Below are 25,559 nucleotides of genomic sequence, written 5' to 3'. Positions count from 1 at the left end.
AAAAAAAGCTGTGTAGAGATAAAGTACCGGCCAGTCGTCTCCTAGGTGCTGTGTTACTGTTAGTAGCTGGCTGCTACTTTATTTCTTCCCAAGGCTTAGTGTATAGCCCCGTTGGTGCCCCTGACTCTACTTTTTCACAGATTCAGAGACAGTCGCCCACAATGTACAAGTGTCAGAAGACCAAACAAATGTGCGATCTATTATAATTTGCATACGGACTGCTAATTGGGTCTAACATAACGAACCTCATCAGGGTGTTATGGCGACAGAACATTAGTGGTTCCCAAACGACGTTTTTTTTATTTTGTTCATTTAAAAAAAAAATTTTGAGCCCACCGGTCATCCTTCGGTCAGTGGTGTGGTGGGTACAGTTGTGCTTCTAGTTGTTCACGTGTGTTATGATTGGCAGCCGCTAGCACTGGGGTTTCCTGTCACTTTGGTCCAGGGTGTCTCGGCACACAGTTTGGGAAGACTTTTGCTGTAGAGTATGGAGGGTAACAAATGTCTGAAAAATACCCACTTCTGTGCCATAAAGGCTGAGACCTCCATTTTGTAACCTCCGCCTCTCCATTGGACTCCCCCAGCTCTCTGAAGTACTGCACACCACGCCTCCCGAAACATTTCCCATCATTCCAGAATATTCACCAGAGGTGGTACCCTGTATTGGGTACATGTTGTATTGGGTTTACATTCCGAGGAGGCCGATTCATAATCTTCATCAAGCAAAAAAAAAACAATACACCAAAAAGCGGCAAACTCTGAAACCCTCACCAGTGTTAGCGAGGGTGTGTCTGGTTCCTCCATATCCGTACAGTCCTCAGTACCCAGGTTCACACCCCTATCTCCTAATAAAGGACGTAAGACACAGCTGGACTGGCAGACCGCAATAAGAGAGAACCGTTCCAACACCTTGGACCTAGTGGAAGAATGTGTGCAAGGCAAATATATTCTCCATAATCTCTACCTGCATCTCTAGATAAATGATAACACTTCTCAAAGCAGATAAAGCAGCAGGTTGGTAAGGAAAATACCAAGAAATGGAGGAGGCCGGTAGGTAGCTGGCTCTGCAGTATATTACACAGCTGCATTGGGAAACGTAGAACCTCCACCCCAAACATCAAAGCTCTAAATGGCTGATTATATTAAATCAATGAGCGTCAAACTTGAAAGATGGCAAGAACCCTTTAAGCCAGGGGTTCCCAAACTTTTTTGAATGACGGCGCCCTAGAGCATCAAAATATTTTCAAGACACCCCTAGGCCAAATACTACTTATTGAGAAATTCAGAAAACAAATATTAAATTAAGTGCATTGTGTTTATATGTCACAGTTATGTGGTGAGGGACAGGATTTGCTTCTGTTTGTCCACATATATTATGATTGGCAGCCACAAGCACTGGTTTTGCCTGGTACATTGACCATAAATAATATGAATTGATCCTGGTCCATCAACCCAAGGCACCCCTGCAAGTGTCCTGAGGCACCCCAGGAAGCCTAGGCACACAGTTTGGGAACCACTGCTTTAAGCACCTAAGAAATTTCCCCAGGCACCCAAATGACTGGAAAACAATGACCTTCAATATTGTAACAATATAATATCCAACCCCCCAAATACAGACCAAATCAGACGAGAAATTAAGCTGAAGAATGGAAATGTGCCCGGTTGTAACAGCAGGAGGAGAGGTAATAGTACAACAACCGTATATGCACCTGGAGAGATGTCAATTCCCATTCACATAAATGGTCACCCTACTGGCTGTAAGAACTACAGAGGTGTAGGGTTACTAGAGATAGCCAGAAACATATGAGCATTAATTATCCACACGGCCACTGACACCACGAGAAAGCATCTGCATAGAACAAGAAGCTGTAGACGAGGCCGTGACCAGAGTCTCGCTATCAGGCAAATACCCGAATCACGGCTGCAATTACAGAACTTCCTTGTCCGCAGCTAGCCCGCCCTCAATGTTATTCCGCCATCAACACCCTGATACTGTTCGAAGTCTCTGTGCCAGTCTTCTGACTGCTGGCTGTCCGTATACTGAACACTGGCAACCACCGAGATGCTGACCGGATCTCTTCTGCAGATAGAATAACCACCAGCATCTAAATAACACACCTGGATGGCAAATAGCACAAGGTGCCCCAAAGAAAGCATGGCGAAAGCAGATTGCCTAAGACAGTGATTGCTAACCTTGACACTCCAGCTGTTGTTGACCTACACATCCCAGCATGCCCTGTATCAGTTTTACAATGGCCAAATGGTAAAACTGTAGCAGGGCATGCTGGGAGGTATAGTTCAACAACAGCTGGAGTGTCAAGGTTAGCCATCACTGGCCTAAGACCTTCATCCAGATCAATGACGCCGCCCTAACTGATCCCATTGTTCTGTGGTTATTAGCGCTCCTGCCTTTTGCTGTCACAGTGCCAGCAAGCTGCCCATCCCAGCAGTGATGGTGATGGTTACCGACTGGAAAATCAGATTGAAGGAGAAAAATATTTTTTTAGGAGATTTAAGTGGTTTTTTTTTTTTTTTTTTTTAAAGAATTGATTTATCTCCAAACTTACATAACTTTTCTGTTGTCACTGCTGTCTGGAGCCCATGTGGCCCCGTTGGTAGCAGAAAGGATAAAACTGGTCTAAATTACAAAATTGTAATTACAGTCTGAACGGCTGCTTTATTTATAGATGTGATATTTTATTGGCAGAATTGTACACAATACGCCTAAAGTTAGGTTTGTAAATAGTAATATAACATATTTAATAATATTGAAACCACAAATTTGCACACATTTTTTGGGGGAGTGTTTAAAGAACAGCCAGACGTGTTGGAGGTGCCTTTATAACATACAGTTGGCGTGTCCAGGTCCTCCATATTCATACAGCGTCACACGTTACGCAATGTTACACCATAGAGACGCCGTGTCCGGTTCTTCCACATCCGTACAGCCGCACACGTTACGCAATGTTACACCATAGTGACGGCGTGTCTGGTTTTTCCATAACCGTACAGCCTCACACGTTACGCAGTGTTACACCATAGACAGGTCATCTCCAGGTCCTCCATATCCGTACAGCCTCACGCGTTAGGCAATGTTACACCATAGAGACGCCGTGTCCGGTTCTTCCACATCCGTACAGCCGCACACATTACGCAGCGTTACCCCATAGAGACGCCGTGTCCAGGTCCTCCATATTCGTACAGCGTCACACGTTACGCAATGTTACACCATAGAGACGCCGTGTCCGGTTCTTCCACATCCGTACAGCCGCACACGTTACGCAGTGTTACACCATAGAGACGCCGTGTCCAGGTCCTCCATATTCGTACAGCGTCACATGTTACGCAATGTTACACCATAGAGACGCCGTGTCCGGTTCTTCCACATCCGTACATCCGCACACGTTACGCAATGTTACACCATAGAGACGCCGTGTCCGGTTCTTCCACATCCGTACAGCCGCACACGTTACGCAGTGTTACACCATAGAGACGCCGTGTTCGGTTCTTCCATATCCGTACAGCCTCACACGTTACGCAATGTTACACCATAGAGACGCCGTGTCCGGTTCTTCCACATCCGTACAGCCTCACACGTTACGCAATGTTACACCATAGAGACGACATGTCTGGTTCTTCCACATCCGTACAGCCTCACACGTTACGCAATGTTACACCATAGAGACGGCTTGTCCAGTTCTTCCACATCCGTACAGCCTCACACGTTACGCAGTGTTACACCATAGAGACGCCATGACTGGTTTTTCCATAACCGTACAGCCTCACACGTTACGCAACGTTACACCATAGACAGGTCATCTCCAGGTCCTCCATATCCGTACAGCCTCACGCGTTAGGCAACGTTACACCATAGAGACGGCGTGTCTGGTTCTTCCATATCCGTACAGCCGCACACGTTACGCAGTGTTACACCATAGACAGGGCGTGTCCAGGTCCTCCATATCCATACATCTGGGCACAGGCGGGAATTCACCATGTGGATGTCAGTTCCCCCATATCTGTAGGTTTGTAGTCTGCTCACAGCTCCTTATCTGTACAGCCGCACACGTTAGACAACATTACACCTTAGAGACGCGCATCTGGTTCTTCCGTACAGCCACACACATTACGCAACGTTACACCATAGAGACGCCGTGTCTGTTTTTTCCATATCCGTACAGCCTCACACGTTACGCAGTGTTACACCATAGAGACGGCGTGTCTGGTTCCTCCATATCCGTACAGCCTCACACGTTATGCAGTGTTACACCATAGAGACGCAGTGTCTGGTTTTTCCACATCCATACAGCCACACACGTTAGACAATGTTACACCATAGAGACGGCGTGTCTGGTTCCTCCATATCCGTACAGCCTCACACGTTACGCAGTTTTACACCATAGAGACGGCGTGTCTGGTTCCTCCATATCCGTACAGCCTCACACGTTACGCAGTGTTACACCATAGAGACGGCGTGTACAGTTCCTCCATATCCATACAGCCACACACGTTAGACAATGTTACACCATAGAGACGGCGTGTCTGGTTCTTCCATATCCGTACAGCCTCACACGTTACGCAGTGTTACACCATAGAGACGGCGTGTCTGGTTCTTCCATATCCGTACAGCCTCACACGTTACGCAATGTTATACCATAGAGACGCCATGTCTGGTTTTTCCATAACCGTACAGCCTCACGCGTTAGGCAACGTTACACCATAAAGACGACGTGTCCAGTTCCTCCATATCCATACAGCTGGACACAGGCGGGAATTCGCCATATGGATGTCAGTTCCCCCATATCTGTAGGTTTGTAGTCTGCTCACAGGACCCGCCAGCTCCTTATCTGTACAGCCTCACATGTTAGACAACATTACACCATAGAGACGCGTATCTGGTTCTTCCGTACAGCCTCACACGTTATGCAACGTTACACCATAGAGACGGCATGCCCAGTTCTTCCATATCCATACAGCCTCACACGTTACGCAGTGTTACACCATAGAGATGCCATGTCTGGTTTTTCCATATCCATACAGCCTCACACGTTACGCAGTGTTACACCATAGAGACGGCGTGTCCAGTTCCTCCATATCCGTACAGCCTCACACGTTACGCAGTGTTACACCATAGACAGGGCGTGTCCAGTTCCGCCATATCCATACAGCCGCACACGTTACGCAGTGTTCCACCATAGAGACGGCATGTCTGGTTCTTCCATATCCGTACAGCCGCACACGTTACGCAGTGTTACACCATAGAGACGGCGTGTCCAGTTCCTCCCTATCCGTACAGCCTCACACGTTACGCAGTGTTACACCATAGACAGGGCGTGTCCAGTTCCGCCAAATCCGTACAGCCGCACACGTTACGCAGTGTTCCACCATAGAGACGGCATGTCTGGTTCTTCCATATCCGTACAGCCGCACACGTTACGCAGCGTTACACCATAGACAGGGCGTGTCCAGTTCCTCCATATCCATACAGCTGGACACAGGCGGGAATTCGCCATATGGATGTCAGTTCCCCCATATCTGTAGGTTTGTAGTCTGCGCACGGGTCCTGCCAGCTCCACAGAGATCAGCCCTAAGGCATATTACTGTATATTAGGATGTGACCAGTCTGTCTGTACATTATACTATTTAACGCTAACTTCTTTTCCACAGACATCCATGTCCAAGAATGTACTCACTCCGTTGACTATTCCCATCACCAAGTCATCCGGGTCCCGGTTCCGGAACAGCGTGGAGGGACTGAACCAGGAGATTGAGATCATCATTAAGGAGACCGGGGAGAAGGAAGAGCAGCTGCTGGTGAGTGCAGATTCCTTATCACTGGAGCCATATTCCACTTATTGCTTCTTGATGGTAACTTCCGTCTTACCATTGAGAGGGCTCTATTCACTTTTCTCCGCTGCACATGGAATCAAGAAGCATTTTTATTTTAAGATTTCACCCTCCATATTGTGGGTTTATTAAGGAGGGCGGGTTGCTCCAATATTCATCTTGAAGCATATATCCTTGTGGTTTCCCAGCATGGTGACTGGTCAGGCCTTCCTGATGTCAATGGGAACATTACAATGAGTTTCCTGCACCTTCTTCCCGAGGTGAGTTCTTCTGTGTGTGTGTGCTATTTCTATTCATATTAACCTGCCGTGTACTTTTCATGTGTGAGCCTGGAGAACACCCTGCTGTTTTATATGGAATTCTAAAATCAATCCTTAATGATCCTAGAGCCCAGTTCTAATTCTGTGTGTGATTTCATGTAATACTTGTGTGTGCTACATAATGCAGTGTATAAAATCCATAGTGTTACAGCCTGTGCCGTGTGTGTGTGTGTGCTGACCAATCCCACATCCTGCCCTGTGTGTCCATGGGAAGCACCTACAGTGCTGGAGCGCCTGCTCTCGGGGAACGCACACCACCATGTGGCCCTGTGTGTCCTTGCTCTATGGCAGCCCTCCCCACCATGTGCCACTTTCCTGCACTATGACAGCCCCCGCCATCCTGTGTGCCAGCCACCTTGTGGTCCTGTGTGTTGCCATGCCAGGAGACATAGTGACTGGAATACAGATATAGGGGTCGATCCTATTAGGTGCGCAATTTTAAGCAAATATGGCCTAGGGTGCGAGATCGGCTTAATTCGGGTACTGTTTTCAGAGTTTAAACGGCAACCGAGCGGCACCTCGCACCCTTCGACGCTAATAGGATTGACCCCATACAGGGAAATAGGTTGCTTGTTTGTTGGAAGTTCATCATGCTGGCCCTCTTGGACCTTTTTTTTTTTTTTTTTTAAAGCGGCAATCATTTACAGTGTGTGATTTTTGCCTACTAAATTATTGCCGCTTTAATAAAAATGTCCAGGATCGTCCTGCATCCCACACCCTATTACATTTCTCAATGGTCTAACCGCTTTAGGACTATGATTTCGGATTTGGTGTTCCCCTCTCGCTAAGGGCAATTTCTCAGTGTAATCAATTTGCTGACGTTGCATTACAGATGTAGTCCATGTGACGTATGTTACATGTCAGTACGCTGTATTCAGGTACCGCCTCCGTTTCGGCTCACCGCACCATAATTTTGGAGAGTCTTTGAGTTTTTTTGGTACTTGTGTATTATGACGGCGCCCATCGCATACCATAAGGCATACGATGCGATGCGATACAATGTTAGCATATGTTATACAATTTAAATTTGTATACCATCGAATTGTATGGCATATACAATGGTATACTATTTAAAATTGTATAAGCACCCTAATGGGGATTTTCAATGTTAAATGTGCCCCCTATAAGATAAATAATTGTATAAGCACCATAATGGGTGCTTACAATGTTAAAAGCACCCCCACGCCACCAGTGCTATCAACGCCAACCCGAAGCGTGGCAAGCCCGCGAGGGGCGGAGGTACACGTCCTCCGACCTTTACATACCCCCACTATCCACGTCGGCGTGGAGTTGACTAGTAATGCGCGGGGCTCGGTGGCTCCCTGCGCTCGCCACACTATATAAAATCAACTCCACACCGACGTGGATAGTGGGGGTATAAAAAGGTTGGAGGACGCGTACCGCCGCCCCTCGCGGGCTCCCTGCACTCGCCACGCTTCGGGTTGGCGTTGATAGTGGCAGTGGCGTGGGGGTGCATTTAACATTGTAAGCACCTATTAAGGTGCTTATACAATTAAAGATTGTATATATTTATTTATTTATTAACAGTTTCTTATATAGCGCATACAAATTCCGCAGCGCTTTACAGAGCATAGTTATGAGCAAACACAAAACAAAATTACATTACAAGACAGTTTAGGACAAGTACATGGTTAATACAGATAGTTGCATCAGGGGACAGGACACTGAAGCAATTATCAGGGTGGCAGTGGTTTATATATTCTAAGAAAGGCACATGAGGAGAGAGGGCCCTGCCCGTGAGAGCTTACATTCTAAAGGGGAGGGTTAGACAGACAGGGGTGACACAGAAGGGGGAGAGGTGAGCATAAACAGGTTAGGATGAGAGATGGTCACGTTTTATGCAGGAGGGTCGGAAGAGGTCAGCTTAGTGTTTAATATTTTAAGTCTAAAAAAGCGCTGGGTTATCCAATAGTAGACAGCAGAGAGACAGTTGGAGATATGAGTTAGGATGGAAGGAGAACGATCAGGAAACGAGGGGTAGATTTTTGTGTTTTCGGCATAGTGTAAGTCGAGTGAGCAAATAAGTTCACCCAGAGAGGACATGTAGAGATAGAGAAGAGGGCCAAGAATAAAATAATCAGGGACACCTACTCTCAATGGAACAGCAAGAGAGGTAAAGTCATTAGAGGTACAGCTGGGCATTTTCAAAACGGACAGTGCAAGTACAATCATAAAGAGTGATATTCAAAAAGTTTTAGCAGATGGAGAAATGGTGATATCACAGCTGAATAGGCAGATTAAGCAGCCAGGAGTAGTATGATGTGAGAATGAAGTGAGCTCACTCAAAGCAGTCTCTTGGTTTTCTGGGTTGCTGGTGTCTTTCTGAGTCACTTTGATACGAAGATGTTAAGTTGGTTGGCAGTTTCTGTCCAGTTTAAGTCCAGAATAAGTCCAAGCTTTAATCTATGTAACTGTTTTCGCCCTACTTAAAAAATATTCCTACTTTAAAATATGACAAACTAACAATAGTCAGCCAGGCTGAGGTTAGCCTTGTGTTCACAATATATACTAAAAGCTGTTTCTAAGTTAATTGATTGAGACCCCACCCAGCCAGAGCCCCTCTTCCACTAGCAATAAAACTAAGATAACAAATGGTAAGAGGTTACATAACATCCCAGCCACTAATAAATTCTAACTCACTTTCAAATCTTATAAAAATATTTGCACAATTACCTAAATATAGCAGTTTGCAAGCAGCTACTTCAATACTGGTGTAACAGATGATATGAGTTACCTAAATATAGCAGTTTGCAAGCAGCTACTTCAATACTGGTGTAACAGATGATATGAGTTACCTAAATATAGCAGTTTGCAAGCAGCTACTTCAATACTGGTGTAACAGATGATATGAGTTACCTGTAATGAGAAGGAGACAGGAGTTACATCACAGTTGGTCCAGAATAAGTCCAAGCTTTAATCTATGTAACTGTTTTCGCCCTACTTAAAAATATTCCTACTTTAAAATATGACAAACTAACAATAGTCAGCTTGCAATAGTCAGCCAGGCTGAGGTCAGCCTTGTGTTCACAATTTAATTGTTATACAATTTAATTGTTATACAATTTAAAATCGCATTGTATGCCATATACAATGGTATACAATTTTAAATGGAATACAATGCCATATGACTGAATATTGTGGGCGCCGTGATAATACACAAGTACCGTTTTTTTTTTAATGCAGTAATTATTTAAAAGGCAATCCCACCCGCGAGTGTTGTATGTTATAGCTTGCAATATTTGACAATCATTTAATAAGCCCTCAAGTAGTCATTGATAGTAGGGGCCTGATTCATGGTTGTATGTGAAAGCGTCTGTGCAACACAGTAAAGGTCCCCATACACGGTCCGTTTATCTGATCCGTTCTGTACTTGCACAGCACGCCTTGTGCATGCGATGAAAAGCAAGTACAAAAAGTATGTGCAGCACACTGTATGATGAGATGCCGCGGGAGCGTGCATCTCATAGTACAGAACGGACGGACCGTGTATGGGCACCTTACAGCTAATATCGTGCCACGGGACATGGGTACAAGTGTGAATCAGATATATTGGATGAAGCCCCATGTAAATCCACACAAGGGTCTCTTCCATTAAATGCCTTCCAGTGCAATGCATGGGAACTACTGCATGTCAGTGTACTTAATGCATTGATGGGTGAAGACTATATTCCCTTTAAGCATTTATAGCCTGCCAGACTATTTCTGTGATTTAACCTAAAATGAACTAATGAGTTGTCACATTTGTATCTAATGACAGACTTTTTCACTTGTAGCATGTGTTCCCTTTGCTCATATTGATATTTTTTTTTTGTTTAAAAAGAATTGAACCAAATCTTACTGCGTACCTGCTACTGTACCGGACGATCTGTCATTGATGGCAGACCTGCTACTGTACCGGACGATCTGTCATTGATGGCAGACCTGCTACTGTACCGGACGATCTGTCATTGATGGCAGACCTGCTACTGTACCGGACCATCTGTCATTGATGGCAGACCTGCTACTGTACCGGACCATCTGTCGGTGATGGCAGACCTGCTACTGTACCGGACCATCTGTCAGTGACGGGGGGACCTGCTACTGTACCGGACCATCTGTCATTGACGGCGGACCTGCTACTGTACCGGACCATCTGTCATTGACGGCGGACCTGCTACTGTACCGGACCATCTGTCATTGACGGCGGACCTGCTACTGTACCGGACCATCTGTCATTGACGGCGGACCTGCTACTGTACCGGACCATCTGTCAGCGACTGGGGGGACCTGCTACAGTACCGGACCATCTGTCATTGACGGCGGACCTGCTACTGTACCGGACCATCTGTCAGCGACGGGGGGGGACCTGCTACTGTACCGGACCATCTGTCATTGATGGGGGACCTGCTACTGTACCGGACCATCTGTCAGCGACGGGGGGGACCTGCTACTGTACCGGACCATTTGTCATTGACGGCAGACCTGCTACTGTACCGGACCATCTGTCAGCGACTGGGGGGACCTGCTACAGTACCGGACCATCTGTCATTGACGGCGGACCTGCTACTGTACCGGACCATCTGTCAGCGACGGGGGGGACCTGCTACTGTACCGGACCATCTGTCATTGACGGCGGACCTGCTACTGTACCGGACCATCTGTCAGCGACGGGGGGGACCTGCTACTGTACCGGACCATCTGTCAGCGACGGGGCGGACCTGCTACTGTACCGGACCATCTGTCAGCGACGGGGGGGACCTGCTACTGTACCGGACCACTTGTCAGCGACGGGGGGGACCTGCTACAGTACCGGACTATCTGTCGTTGACGGGGGACCTGCTACTGTACCGGACCATCTGTCAGCGACGGGGGGGGGACCTGCTACTGTACCGGACCATCTGTCATTGACGGCGGACCTGCTACTGTACCGGACCATCTGTCAGCGACTGGGGGGACCTGCTACTGTACCGGACCATCTGTCAGCGACGGTGGGGACCTGCTACAGTACCGGACTATCTGTCGTTGACGGGGGACCTGCTACTGTACCGGACCATCTGTCAGCGACGGGGGGGGACCTGCTACTGTACCGGACCATCTATCATTGATGGCGGACCTGCTACTGTACCGGACCATCTGTCAGCGACGGGGGGGGACCTGCTACTGTACCGGACCATCTGTCAGCGACGGGGGGGACCTGCTACAGTACCGGACTATCTGTCGTTGACGGGGGACCTGCTACTGTACCGGACCATCTGTCAGCGACGGGGGGGGACCTGCTACTGTACCGGACCATCTGTCATTGACGGCGGACCTGCTACTGTACCGGACCATCTGTCAGCGACGGGGGGGACCTGCTACTGTACCGGACCATCTGTCAGCGACGAGGGGGACCTGCTACAGTACCGGACTATCTGTCGTTGACGGGGGACCTGCTACTGTACGGGACCATCTGTCAGCGACGGGGGGGGACCTGCTACTGTACCGGACCATCTGTCATTGACGGCGGACCTGCTACTGTACCGGACCATCTGTCAGCGACTGGGGGGATCTGCTACTGTACCGGACCATCTGTCAGCGACGGGGGGACCTGTTACTGTACCGGACCGTCTGTCAGCGACAGGGGGACCTGCTACTGTACCGGACCGTCTGTCAGCGACCGGGTGGGGGGACGGGGGGGGGACTTGCTACTGCACCGGACCATCTGTCAGCGACGGGGGGGGGGGGGGACCTGCTACTGTACCGGACCATCTGTCAGCGACGGGGGACGGACCTGCTACTGTACCGGACCATCTGTCAGCGACGGGGGGACCTGCTACTGTACCGGACCATCTGTCAGCGACGGGGGACCTAACAGTTCAGGTTTTAAGGATTATTCATGGTCCAACACCGATGGCTGAATCAAATTTGAGGCACTGTCCCCAAGCATGGATATGATTAAAACCCGAACTGTTGGGGTGCCTGGAGGACAGCGTTTGGGATCCTGGGCATGCACAGTTATTTGTGTATAGTCACATAACCTTATTGTGACCCATGTATGTTCTGCCTTTGACACATGCAGTAACCCATAGTAACCATGTTTCTCTGGTGCCCCCAATCTGTGTGATCAGAGATAATGGACAGAATAGAAGTTCTGCAAGTTTAGCACTGTAACATGTGAGATCTGTGTTGCCCAAATATGAAATGAAAATAAAACCAGGCTGTTTCCTTTATATCCGCGAGCCGCCTGCAGTTAGGAAATGCTTGGTACAGACCCATGATATTTAATTATCGCTGAGTACTTTTAATCACAAAGGAAAAATTATCCGCATAATTTTTTTTATTTTGTGTTTTGTATGTTTTGTTTATTTCTTTCCTAGCCGCAAGATATCCCAGATGGCCACCGCGCCCCGCCACCCCTGTCCCTGCGCAGCGTGGATACTCAGACTCCCGGAGGGAATGAGCGCGGGAGCAATAACAGCAGCCGCTCCCAGTCCATCTCTCCGGCCTCCTTCATCACCATCTCTAACGACTGCAACGAGGAAAGCCCGTGCCCGGCTGACAACACCACGGCTGATCCCCGAGACAAAGGTAGCGTTCATATGTGTGGCACACATCCCCCCCATCTGCGGCTCATAGTATAGGATCATGTACAGGATGCACTTCTATCAGGATTCTATCGGTGTAAGATGGCACAAGTGTGTGTATTCCCTTTATATAAGCCGTGTAACTGCTTATACAGTAAGAAATGGCTGAGAGATTCCCCCAAAGTCCTCTTGTTTCCATAGCAACGCGCTACATGTCACACATACCAAATAGCGAGGAATTGGATTTTCCCTGTACTAATACATTCATGCACATTGTGTGATATATGGGACTACTGTGAGGGTCTGTGTATAGTTCCTATGCACCAGGCTTATAAATGTCCCCATATAAAGGAACAAGGCTTCCGTATAACAGCCAGGTCTCCTGGGCGTCACTGTAACCTGCTTCATTGTCTATAGATGATTCTGGTGCAGTTCTGCTGCGTAAGCAATAGGCAGGGGCCGCACTGAATCAGAGGATAGAAAGGACTTGTGTGCGCCTTACAGAAAATACGGTACTTATGTATTATCTGGACTCCCATGTTAAATGCACCCCATTTTTTCTTATCCCTACTATCCAACTACGCATGGAGTTGATTTTATATAGTGTGGCGAGCGCAGCGAGCCACCGTGCCCGAAGCGTGGTGAGCGCAGCGAGCCCCGCGAGGGGACGCGGTCTCATAAGAAAAACGGGAGTCCAGATATTACATAAGTACCGAAAATACTTTATATTGTGTTATATGCAGGCATGTAGGTTTGTGCTGCTGCTGTCATAGCTGATTATTGCTGGGAGCAGCGTTATCGGGTATAAACTGTGTGAGGAACAGTGACTAATAAAGTATATAGTGTATAATGTAACATTACATGCGCTTCAAGTGTCATGGGTCAGTGCAGTGCAGAAATGGAAACCTGCCGGCTCCCTTCACACACTGCGTGGCTCACTGCGGTACTGGTTACAGAAGGAAGTGATATGTACTGTAACAGCGCTCCCACACACACTGCGTGGCTCACTGCGGTACTGGTTACAGAAGGAAGTGATATGTACTGTAACAGAGCTCTACACACACACTGCATGGCTCACTGCGGTACTGGTTACAGAAGGCAGTGATATGTACTGTAACAGAGCTCTACACACACACTGCATGGCTCACTGCGGTACTGGTTACAGAAGGCAGTGTTATGTACTGTAACAGCGCTCCCCACACACTGCATGGCTCACTGCGGTACTGGTTACAGAAGGCAGTGATATGTACTGTAACAGCACTCCCTACACACACTGCGTGGCTCACTGCGGTACTGTTTACAGAAGGCAGTAATATGTACTGTAACAGCGCTCCCCACACACACTGCATGGCTCACTGCGGTACTGGTTACAGAAGGCAGCTCTCCGGACACACTGCATGGCTCACTGCAGTACTGGTTACAGAAGGCCGTGATATGTACTGTAACAGCGCTCCCTACACACACTGCGTGGCTCACTGCGGTACTGTTTACAGAAGGCAGTGATATGTACTGTAACAGCGCTCCCCACACACTGCATGGCTCACTGCGGTACTGGTTACAGAAGGCAGTGATATGTACTGAAACAGCGCTCCCCACACACACTGCATGGCTCACTGCGGTACTGTTTACAGAAGGCAGTGATATGTACTGTAACAGCACTCCCTACACACACTGCGTGGCTCACTACGGTACTGTTTACAGAAGGCAGTGATATGTACTGTAACAGCGCTCCCCACACACTGCATGGCTCACTGCGGTACTGTTTACAGAGGGAAGTAATATGTACTGTAACAGCACTCCCCACACACTGCATGGCTCACTGCGGTACTGTTTACAGAGGGAAGTGATATGTACTGTAACAGCGCTCCGGACACACACTGCATGGCTCACTATGGTACTGTTTACAGAAGGCAGTGATATGTACTGTAACAGCGATCCCCACACACACTGCGTGGCTCACTGCGGTAGTGATATGTACTGTAACGGCGCTCCCTACACACACTGCATGGCTCACTGCGGTACTGGTTACAGAAGGAAGTGATATGTACTGTAACAGCACTCCCTACACACACTGCATGGCTCACTGCGGTAGTGATATGTACTGTAACGGCGCTCCCTACACACACTGCATGGCTCACTGCGGTACTGGTTACAGAAGGAAGTGATATGTACTGTAACAGCGCTCCCCACACACACTGCATGGCTCACTGCGGTACTGGTTACAGAAGGCAGTGATATGTACTGTAACAGCACTCCCTACACACACTGCGTGGCTCACTGCGGTACTGTTTACAGAAGGCAGTAATATGTACTGTAACAGCGCTCCCCACACACTGCATGGCTCACTGCGGTACTGTTTACAGAGGGAAGTGATATGTACTGTAACAGCGCTCCGGACACACACTGCATGGCTCACTACGGTACTGGCTACAGAAGGAAGTGATATGTACTGTAACAGCGCTCCCCACGCTCACTGCGGTACTGGTTACAGAAGGCAGTGATATGTACTGTAACAGCGCTCCCTACACACACTGCGTGGCTCACTGCGGTACTGGTTACAGAAGGCAGCTCTCCGGACACACTGCATGGCTCACTGCAGTACTGGTTACAGAAGGCCGTGATATGTACTGTAACAGCGCTCCCTACACACACTGCGTGGCTCACTGCGGTACTGGTTACAGAAGGCAGTGATATGTACTGTAACAGCGCTCCCCACACACTGCATGGCTCACTGCGGTACTGGTTACAGAAGGCAGTGATATGTACTGAAACAGCGCTCCCCACACACACTGCATGGCTCACTGCGGTACTGTTTACAGAAGGCAGTGATATGTACTGTAACAGCGCTCCCCACACACTGCATGGCTCACTGCGGTACTGTTTACAGAGGGAAGTGATATGTACTGTAACAGCACTCCCTACACACACTGCGTGGCTCACTACGGTACTGTTTACAGAAGGCAGTGATATGTACTGTAACAGCGCTCCCCACACACACTGCATGGCTCACTGCGGTACTGTTTACAGAGGGAAGTGATATGTTCTGTAACAGCACTCCCTACACACACTGCATGGCTCACTGCGGTAGTGATATGTACTGTAACGGCGCTCCCTACACACACTGCATGGCTCACTGCGGTACTGGTTACAGAAGGAAGTGATATGTACTGTAACAGCACTCCCTACACACTGCATGGCTCACTGCGGTACTGTTTACAGAGGGAAGTGATATGTACTGTAACGGCGCTCCGGACACACACTGCATGGCTCACTACGGTACTGTTTACAGAAGGCAGTGATATGTACTGTAACAGCACTCCCTACACACTGCGTGGCTCACTGCGGTACTGGCTACAGAAGGCAGTGATATGTACTGTAACAGCGCTCCCTACACACTGCGTGGCTCACTCCAGTTCTGGCTACAGAAGGCAGTGATATGTACTGTAACAGCGATCCCCACACACACTGCATGGCTCACTGCGGTGCTGGTTATTGTTAGAACTTCGCTACTAATGATTGCTTTTTCCTTGCAGAGAATGGAAACCACTCTCCTCTCCCAAAGTACGCTACATCTCCAAAGCCAAATAACAGCTACATGTTCAAGAGAGAACCACCCGAGGGGTGCGAGAGGGTGAAAGTGTTTGAGGAAAGCTTGTGAGTACACATTGTTCTAGTATGTAGTATGTCTTCCCCTATGTAATGCCACCCTCTCTATAGTGCCAGTCTATGTCTCCCCCTATGTAATGCCATCCTCTCTATAGTGCCAGGCTTGGGCACTGCTATGTCTCCCCCTATGTAATGCCACCCTCTCTATAGTGCCAGGCTTGGGCTCCGCTATGTCTCCCCCTATGTAATGCCACCTTGACCATCCCAATAGTGCCAGGCCTGGGCACTGTTATGCCCCCCCCATGTAATGCCACCCTCTCTATAGTGCCAGGCTTGGGCTCCGCTATGTCTCCCCCTATGTAATGCCACCTTGACCATCCCAATAGTGCCAGGCCTGGGCCCTGTTATGCGTCGTCGTCCTCCCCCCATATGTATGGCGACCCTCCCAATAGTGCCAGGCCTGGGCCGTAATGCCACCCTCCCTATAGTGCCAGGCCTGGGCCGTTATGTCCCGTCCCCCCATGTAATGCCACCCTCCCTATAGTGCCAGGCCTGGGCCCTGTGAGGTGGAGGTACAGGCAGGGAACACGTGTCATGTTCTGCATGAGATAACTGCACGTTCTCTGTATTGTCAGACCAAAGCCGCTGCATGAGATTCCGCCTTTTTACTGCCCTGACAAGAACAAAGTGAACTTTATTCCAAAGAGCGGATCTGCCTTCTGCCTTGTCAGCATCCTCAAGCCACTCCTGCCACAGGAAATTACCTTCAAAGGCTCCACCTTGACCGTTCCCTCCGGGATCCCTCCTGCATTAGTCCAGAATTTCAGCATGGCCTCCATATCGGGCACTATAGAACAGGAGCGCAACTCGCGTGGTACGAATACCCTGGTCTCGCCGATGTCTCTGCTGCACCCTACTGGCCAGATTGATGAGGAGGATGACTGAGCGCTGAGACTCTAGATGCAGCATCGTCACTACAGACCTACCATGGACAGCATGCCTTACCATTGTTGGTATTGATCTGATACTGAAAAGGGCTTTCAGCTTCAGCTCATTCTTAAGACTTTTTTTTTTTAAATCTATATATTACTTTAAATGCAACTGCCATAATAATGGCTAGCTAGTAGGACCACTGTACCGGTATGGCCAATTTGCTGTTATGACTCATTAAACCATTGTGGTGCTAGTGTGCCAGGGCCCGCTACTGGATGAGGTCTCCCGTGACGAAGCGCCAGCTGTTGGGGTGAGAACGGCATCATGGGAGAGCGTGACAATGGCCGTGCGCTGGAGATGGCTCATCCCGTGTCGTAGAAGATTATTAGATTATTGTAATCGTAGTGAATACATAAGGATGGAGCGAGAAGCTGTTTTATTTCTTCTGCATGTGTATACATTTACAAGTGTTCTAAGAAGGTGGGAAACGTGTACGTGGTGTGGTATCTTATTCATTTCAGCTGGGCTCCGGCAATGGGGACCAAACATGTGGCATAAGGTCCACACACTCCCCATTAGGAATGTCCGCCTGTAATTAGGGCAAAGGAAATAAAGCGCTAGTTGGTCAGCAACCGTAACAGTGTGTTACGTGGCTGCTACATTCTCAAGCACAGATTCTTTATGCTATGAACGCAGGACACTTTGAAATACGGTTATGGAAGGTATGAATGCTGCTTTGTGCTGCAAATCAAGGGATCTGCTTTCTGTTAGGAACCGGCGTTTGTCCCCTGTATCAGAGCAGGGCTGGGAATACTTATCCGTGTCCCGTTCACAGGCTGACGTGACCGTTATTGTGCCGCCAGGTACTGTGGCAGGAAATAGCTGCTGTAGGTGAGGGATATTCTAGAGATGAGGCCTGGTTGTGTGCAGATCAATGGACATAATACTGGGATAATAGCAGTTACCCACTTCCCTCCCTCTAATTCCTAGCACCCCACAAGAGGCATCTGGTATTGTGGGGTGTGTCAGTGTTCTCCTGGGCCTGACAGCAGAGTGTGCCGCATCTGTCCTGGGAGACCTGCACTCGGCTAATGCTGTTTACACAGAAATATGGCGCTGACCGTTCTGGATGCAGCTTCCTCTGGGCTAGGAGGAGGTTGCATTAATATTGCATCTATTGTGATCACACAATACCCATTTCTATAGCAATAACTCTTCTGGCGTGAGCGACCTGTACACCAGCCTTTACGTGACGCATAGTCAGCAGCATTTTACACTGTAGCCCAGGCACGGAATGAATAGTTGTGTGTGTGTCGCTTTGTTTCCAACATGGCGACATGTGAGTATCGGAATTAAGTTAATAAAACTTTATTTGGAAATCTGCGTATTGTTATTTGTGCTGTATGGAGTCCTGCGTGTAACCCTCCAAACCACACACAGTTTGCTGACTGCTTTCTGGGCTGATCTGTGTCGGTATTAGGGGTCATGCTGCTTGTACCCTGTGGACAGTGAGGCTGCTTTGAGGGGCTCATCCCCAGGGCGTATGGTGATATGCTTTATAGGACAGCAGAAGCCGCTTTCTAATCCCACTCAGATGGTTTAGTATTGTTGTGTTCAGTTCTGTGGAACTACAAGTCCCAACATATCCCAGGGGCACATTTTACAGCTGTGCCCTTGTAAATAATATCAGTCTGTATCTAGCAGGGCCGGTGACATGGTGACAGACGGCGAGCTAGGGTCACACTGATATAATAATGAGGTAAGTTATTTAGTGTACATCCTCTGGGGGTAAGACCTATATGGACGGTGGTCTGGGCAATGACCCATGGACATGAAGCCGGACAGATCACACAGACAGACTGCAGATGATTGTAGTTATTTATTAGAATGAACGGGGCTCCGCTTTCAGTCACTGTACAGTAGTCACATCAGTGGTACATGTTATTGGGGTGCAGTGCCAATGCTTGTGGGGTGTCTGCAACGCTCAGAGCATTAAAACCCCAATTACAGAGGCACAGTCCTCATCCATTACAGAGAGGTTCCAAACCGTGAGCGTAGGCTCCAGTCCCAGTGCACGGAGCGTGTGGCTTCCAGACTGTCACTTACCTATAGTGTAAATCACACTGAGACCAGGAACGATACAGAGAGAGCGGAAACCTGAGGGAGAATTCCACGTCCACATGCGGCCCCTTCCTGCAAGATGGCGCCACTTAACATTGTACGCTTGTGTGGTGGTTAGTGTCACAGATTGAGAAAGGAGAGAAATTCCAGTAAAAGCACTTGAAGTGGTCTGTTAGTCTCCAGGAGAGTTCAGAGTATTGTCTTACATTAGAGCAGGAGGCTTTTACGTCCTCTTCATCCCGTCTCTGGTCACGCGCTGAAAGCCTCATTGTCTGAGTGGCTGGTGGCACCAGGACTTGCGAGGGGGTCAAGATCTGCAAACATGTTTAGCCACAATGACATGTCTGTGCTTCCTGGCTTCAGGCCTGCAAGAGATATGAGGAACATTAATGGCGCCTATGGGAAATGGGTGAACAATGGCAGGTTCCTGCTGCTTGTGTGATAGAGAATGTGCTCAGAGATAGCAGTAACTACGTGTACACGAGGACGGACACGGCGCTGATGTCTGCAGTGCTGACCTATGTCCTGGTGACTGGGGGCCTGTAGTCTGAAGGGGTTACGTCCTCTCTTACTCTAACCCTGCAGCCTGTTCATCAGTCTGATTACATGTATAAAATCTGATAGTGTTTGTTAACCCTTGCTGATGCAGAAGATACAAGCTGAGAAAACATGTATACAGCGCTATTTACTCTTCCCCCATAGGAGACACAGGGCTGATGCTGGGGTGTAGGGTTGGAGTAGAAGCCTGGTACCAACCTGATCTGCTGGCAATGAGGGAGTAACTGCAGCTCTGGTCAGCCAATTACAGTGCAGCACTGTGGGATGGACACTGAATGCAGAATGCCCATAGGGTGGGATGAGACAGCCTATTACAGTGCAGCAATCAGGTTTTGAGTGTAAAGTAGCTAAATACAACCATTAGTGGAATAATCCGCAGGGTAAGGCACGGAAGGAGCGGTTGTAGATTTAGGTTCCTAGGAGCAGCGAAAGCACCGGAGCAAGTGTCTGAATTATACCATAAGCAAGCACACCGTGTAATACACCCAACCTCCGGGAAGAACAAACCTAGTAACAGATTGCTCATATTCTTTGCACATGTGTAAGATAGAGGTGCCAGACTCAGTGATCCCCCTTCTGTGTGTGTGTGTGTAACCATGACCGGCAGTGGTTAAGTGGTCAGACAGAAACATGGGTAGACCATGCATGATTGGCCAGTAGTCTCCATTACCACCCATGCGGGTCTGTGTACAGTATGTCCTTTGTGGGAGCTGTATGCAGAGATATAGGTCACAGCCCATGTTCTCCACAGGGAGAACACAGGTGATGACTAGATACTTCAAGTATGTTTGAATTATCTAGCATAGCGACGGAAAGAGCCGTGCATCACTATCGCTATGGGACACACAAACGCAGAAACTGCGAAAATCACGACGTGTGTATAGGCCCCATTAGAACGATATTCTCTATTTACAGAATTGTCACAATCCCACTTTCACCTTCCTATGGTGATGGCTGAATAACATGGATCCTAGTCTAACAGTGGCTGGCATTGTTGCTTCCCTGTCCTACCTGTGTGGAGTTTATTAATAAAACAATCTGGAAAAAGTGTTCTATAAAAGTTAATGATGATGTCATACAACACCGGTCACAGTGAAGCATGACATCATGTATTGGATGCTGCTGCGGTGGTATTGTACTTACTGTTGAATGGTAGGTCAGGCGATTTAATGAGAGAACCGTTCTGGCTGTCAGACTTATTGCCACCCGTAGACAGACCTTGCGTTGTCCAGCCTGGTGATACAGAAGCATAGTCTATCACCATGTGTTACAGGCGTTATTAGATAAACATGCATTGGGGATAATCCCAGGGAAAGGGTTCAAGGGGAGTAGGAAAGTGTCTCCTCAGGGGCGGAGCTCAGATATCATGTGACCATACATTGTGACATTTCACAAGGGAGGAGCAGGGAAATGTCTCACTGGGAGTAATTACAGGGAGTGTGGAATTATGGGGCAATACATTGTGACTTCTCACAGGGAAGGAGCAGGGAATGGTTTCCTACCCAACGCCCAGGTATCATATGGCCATACAATGTGTAAAGGGGGGGTGTTTGCAGGGAGCAAACCAAAAGACAAATGTGCCTTTTTGGGCGCACTCTTTGTTATATACATTCGATATGGTTACTGCATTAAAACATAACTTTTAATTGACTTCTTACACTAAAATATTGAGAGCATTCGTCAATTTATGATCAGTCATCTAATACATATTCAATTGACTGACAGACATTTAAGAGACATGCTATACTAGTAGCTTGTCTTAATGTGCATCATGATATCACTCTGATATTGAATTAACTCAGCACAATATCACTTTCTCTGTTGTGTAGTTAAGGAATTAAAAAATATTAAATGCCTTGGCAAAACATCGACTGGTGGCTCAGCCGCTTCAGCTCGGACCATCACTCATGCTTTTAAGTTAAAATACCGGGTCACTTGCTACCCCTTGTGAACAGATGGAAAGGGGGAAATCCCCAAGTGGTAAATGGAAATACGATCAGATGGAAACGGGACAATTCCTAGATACTAATTGGAGATGAAAAGAAAAAAGAGAAAAATGACCCACGTGAACAGTACTCCTACAACCGGTGGCTCCTGAGTGTCTGCTGTTCAATCACCCGTCTGAGTTACCAACCAGTCAGTTCACCAGGAGTCTCCTCTTTGGTTAATAAGCTGGCCCCATCCAGGTACTGCTGGATTGTGGCCTCTAGGGGGCTATATAGGTAACCTGTTGGACTGAGTGTTGAATGAGAGTACCAGGTTGGTTGTTGTAAGGGAGTTACGGTACAGTGCACTTCTGCTTTCCAATTCAGCTTCGTGAGTCACCCTGGTGCTTTTCAGTATTGCAGGGAGACACTACGGGCTGGATGGATGAGAGAGTGTTTTTGAAAGGAGTGAATCCCAGTAATAGATTGTCAGTTGACCAATCAATTGGGCTTCTGCTTTCAGAGATCTGCAAGCATCGAATCACTGATGAGAGAGTCCCAATTGAATGGTTGCCTAACCAACATTTAGGAAAAAAGAGTTATATAAGCTAAAGTAGGATTGTAACAGAGGGGAAAATTTTTTTTGTAGGGATTAAATTAAACAGTGGTATTCTCCTCCAGGTACTCTACACTATTTTATACTGGGTGAGTGAAATCCAGCACAACTCTGGATGTCCCAGTGTGTACCGAATCACAGCCAATCAATTAGTAATCCTTTAATTGGATATATTATCACCTGAGGTGGTGCAGCAAGTTTAATGGTTCATGTATAAAACAGTCAGTTCCTTGGATGTTAAATCGCTAATATATTTTATCTAAAATGGATACAGTGTAAATTATATGCATGTCTACAGACAAAAGTAACATTTGCACTGGGGAATGTTACATTGATGCAATTCCTGACACTCTATATATTTTGGTTAAACTATCTGTTTACTAGGAGGTCAAATAAGTGCACAATAACGTATCAGTTAATGATAACACATACACATATCTAGCATAGAAGATTCAACTGTAACCACACAAATTTGAACATAAGACAGGTATAAGCTGCTGTCAAATAAATATATCGTGGAGCTGCTGTGACTTAAAGCAGAAGAATGGACCAAAAAGAAGAAAGCATTGGGCCGTGCCTGCTCCGTTAAATAAGGAGTTATGCTGCCGACAATCAACCAGAAGCTGCTATGAAAATAACAATCACTGTATGAACTAGCTCGAGTTTGATCTATGTAAGATAATAGACCAAATCACTATAAGTTCGCTATAACAGTTAGACTCTGCTTATTAACAGGTGCCGGTTTATTGCCCGTGTGAGCTTAATAAATGGCCAAAATACATGTGAATACACTCAATCCAATAATTAGCACATATCCAGCCTGCATAAGCACATTGCTATTATTGATGCACCTAGATACACTGAGTATATAAGGAAAAAGGGTCATGCCCCTAATTACAGTCTATCACACAGCATAAGGTACCTAAATAGAATAGTGTATTACACTCGGTATAGACCTGCAGTGTCTGACGCTCGCAAGCTCAGCTGAGCTGCGGCGTGAGTTACCTCCTGTGTACGCTTGTATTCCCCAGCCGGGGACAGCGTTTCCTAGATGCGGCAGCTGGCGGGTAACGTCTCTGTTCTCTCTGACAATGTGCGATGCAGAGGGTGGTCCGTGCATGTGCGGGTGGCGGGGACGCGTTTCGCCTGGGGCTTACTCAGTCCGCCATCTTGCTTGTGGGCTCTTGCCCACTTTTTATCCCTGATCTCTAGGTTAACATTGGTGGAAATCTGTGATTGACATCCACTGTGGCCTATGTGTTGTATGGCTTAATAGCGTATTGGCCTGTGATGTATTGTGTGAGATTGCTCTCTTCTAGTGCGGTGACACTGTTATGTCGTTACCATGACTACGTGTCTATAAATGATAACGATTTCTGTCCAACTCAGGTATTCAGAATTATAGCCCTTATATGGATTATCATAAAAAGTAGGCTCTAGCGTGGTGGTACGTGACAACTGTTGAAATTGATCTCCATACATTAGAGGCTATAGTTTTTAGATTTTTTTCTTTTTTTCTAAATTTTTGTTTTTTATCCAAGGGTATATTATTGCTCATACATAGCTTTTACACACATAATGGTTTGGTCGACATACTAGCCGACACTGTCATTATTGTCGGCACTATTAGAGACCAGAGTGGGACATAAAAGAAAATGATTTCTTTATTATCCTGGTAAACATGATTTCTGCCTGGGAGTGATATAATTAGTCAGGTCATGTAATAAAGTCAAAACATGCTCTAGACTATAAATGAATGTTCAAGAAAATATCAGGTTATGTTAATGATATTGTAAGCTGGGAAAGTAAATAGGTATGCATGTTGGGTAGGGAATGCTGGTATATGTAAGTGGATAAGAAGTACCAGTAATTATCCTTTCTCTTTCAATGGTCCTGGTGACACAGCTCAACACTGGGATGTAGGAGGGTCCGAAGGAGCCAGGCACCTATCCTAAAGCTTTAGAGGGTAGGCTCCTCCCCTACTGCATCCCTGGACTCTTCAGTTCGTGTTAGGTGCCCACTGGAGTGGGTGCTATTCTAAAGGGCTGCAGGAGCAGCCGAAGAATTAGAGTAGTTAGGGGATTTTTATTATTTTATTAACTATTACCCTAGCTAGGTAGGCACAGTGTGAGGATTTTCATAGTGAATCCTCACACTGCTAGCGCAGCAGGAGCTGACAGAAGCGCGTCCTGTCAGCTATCTGTGCACAGGGTAGACGCTGTCTGGTCTCCCTGTGCTGCGCTCATAGCCTCTATTAAGAGGCTGCCTGGGCTCCGGAGCTGCCTGAAACCGGCTCCACAGTTAGGTGGGGATCATGGGGGACAGGCGCTCCGTGATGGCGGCGGCCATTTTATGCGGAGCTTACACGCTGAGCTCCTGACTGAGAGGACAGCAGCGCTGTGACAGGCATGTTCCAAGTGGTCCCCATTTGAGGGGGAGACACTGGAACAAGGAAATCCTACCTAAGGAGCGGCTAGCTGGGGGTGGTTGGCGCCAAAAGGTCACGGACCCCGCAGCAGCAGGGACTTTGGTCTCTTCCTTCACTCTGACTTTGGCGCCTTTCAGAACGCTTGCAGCGGAGCTGAGCTGGCGAATTGATCCTGGCAGAGTGACTTGGATTTCCTGGGCATCGCTTCCCCGCAGAGAAACCTACAGACAGCTAAGTGACTGGGTGCATTGACTTTGTATAAGCGCTTGTACAATTGTTTGCACTGTGTATACTGTTAGATATACAATTATCACTTGCATCATGTCTGAGCATCAGGCTGTGGTTTTGGGGGAGGGAGCCCTTAATGCACTGAGCGCGTGCAATGTTTGCACACAAAAGTTTGTCCCTGAGCAGATGGCCAAGGGGGGCTTATGTATTACTTGCGCTGATGTGAGACCCATGGGCAGCGATCCCCATAGGGCAGAGCATATGGAACCTGCGTGGGCCAGGGCCCTAGGCAGGTCAGTAAACGCTTTGGTGCAGCTTTTGGACAGGCAGAGTGATGGGCTGGTAGAATCACAGAGACCTATGCCATCATCTCAGCAGTCGTCTGGCTCCTTGCCTCTTACCCAGGCAGATCCT

At 47.7% G+C, this 25,559-nt stretch overlaps 2 protein-coding genes across 3 annotated transcripts in view; one reads left to right on the top strand and one right to left on the bottom strand.

Moving 5' to 3' along the window:
- Nucleotides 1-18,648, top strand: part of FAM117B (family with sequence similarity 117 member B) — a 38,576-nt gene extending 19,928 nt beyond the window's left edge. Inside the window, exons 5-9 of one of the 2 annotated variants that reach the window (XM_083154168.1) lie at nt 5,668-5,814; nt 6,036-6,107; nt 12,524-12,734; nt 16,264-16,384; nt 16,972-18,648. In XM_083154168.1, coding sequence (XP_083010294.1) covers nt 5,668-5,814; nt 6,036-6,107; nt 12,524-12,734; nt 16,264-16,384; nt 16,972-17,281 — 861 coding nt within the window. In that variant the 3' untranslated portion in view covers nt 17,282-18,648. The remainder of the gene's footprint in view (nt 1-5,667; nt 5,815-6,035; nt 6,108-12,523; nt 12,735-16,263; nt 16,385-16,971) is intronic. The other variant, XM_083154169.1, reaches the window with a different exon arrangement.
- A 485-nt stretch (nt 18,649-19,133) lies between these two features.
- The window catches only part of ICA1L (islet cell autoantigen 1 like), a 32,783-nt gene continuing 26,357 nt past the window's right edge, over nt 19,134-25,559 (bottom strand). The window contains exons 13-14 of the mRNA XM_083154170.1: nt 21,092-21,181; nt 19,134-19,755 (exon numbers count right to left, since the gene is read on the bottom strand). Coding sequence (XP_083010296.1) covers nt 19,640-19,755; nt 21,092-21,181 — 206 coding nt within the window. The 3' untranslated portion in view covers nt 19,134-19,639. The remainder of the gene's footprint in view (nt 19,756-21,091; nt 21,182-25,559) is intronic.

This window comes from Crinia signifera, chromosome 7, assembly GCF_055691185.1.
Source record: "Crinia signifera chromosome 7, ASM5569118v1, whole genome shotgun sequence".
Classification (NCBI taxonomy): domain Eukaryota; kingdom Metazoa; phylum Chordata; class Amphibia; order Anura; family Myobatrachidae; genus Crinia; species Crinia signifera.
Note: the sequence above shows the minus strand (reverse complement) of the source record. Positions and strands in the feature narration are given on the sequence as shown.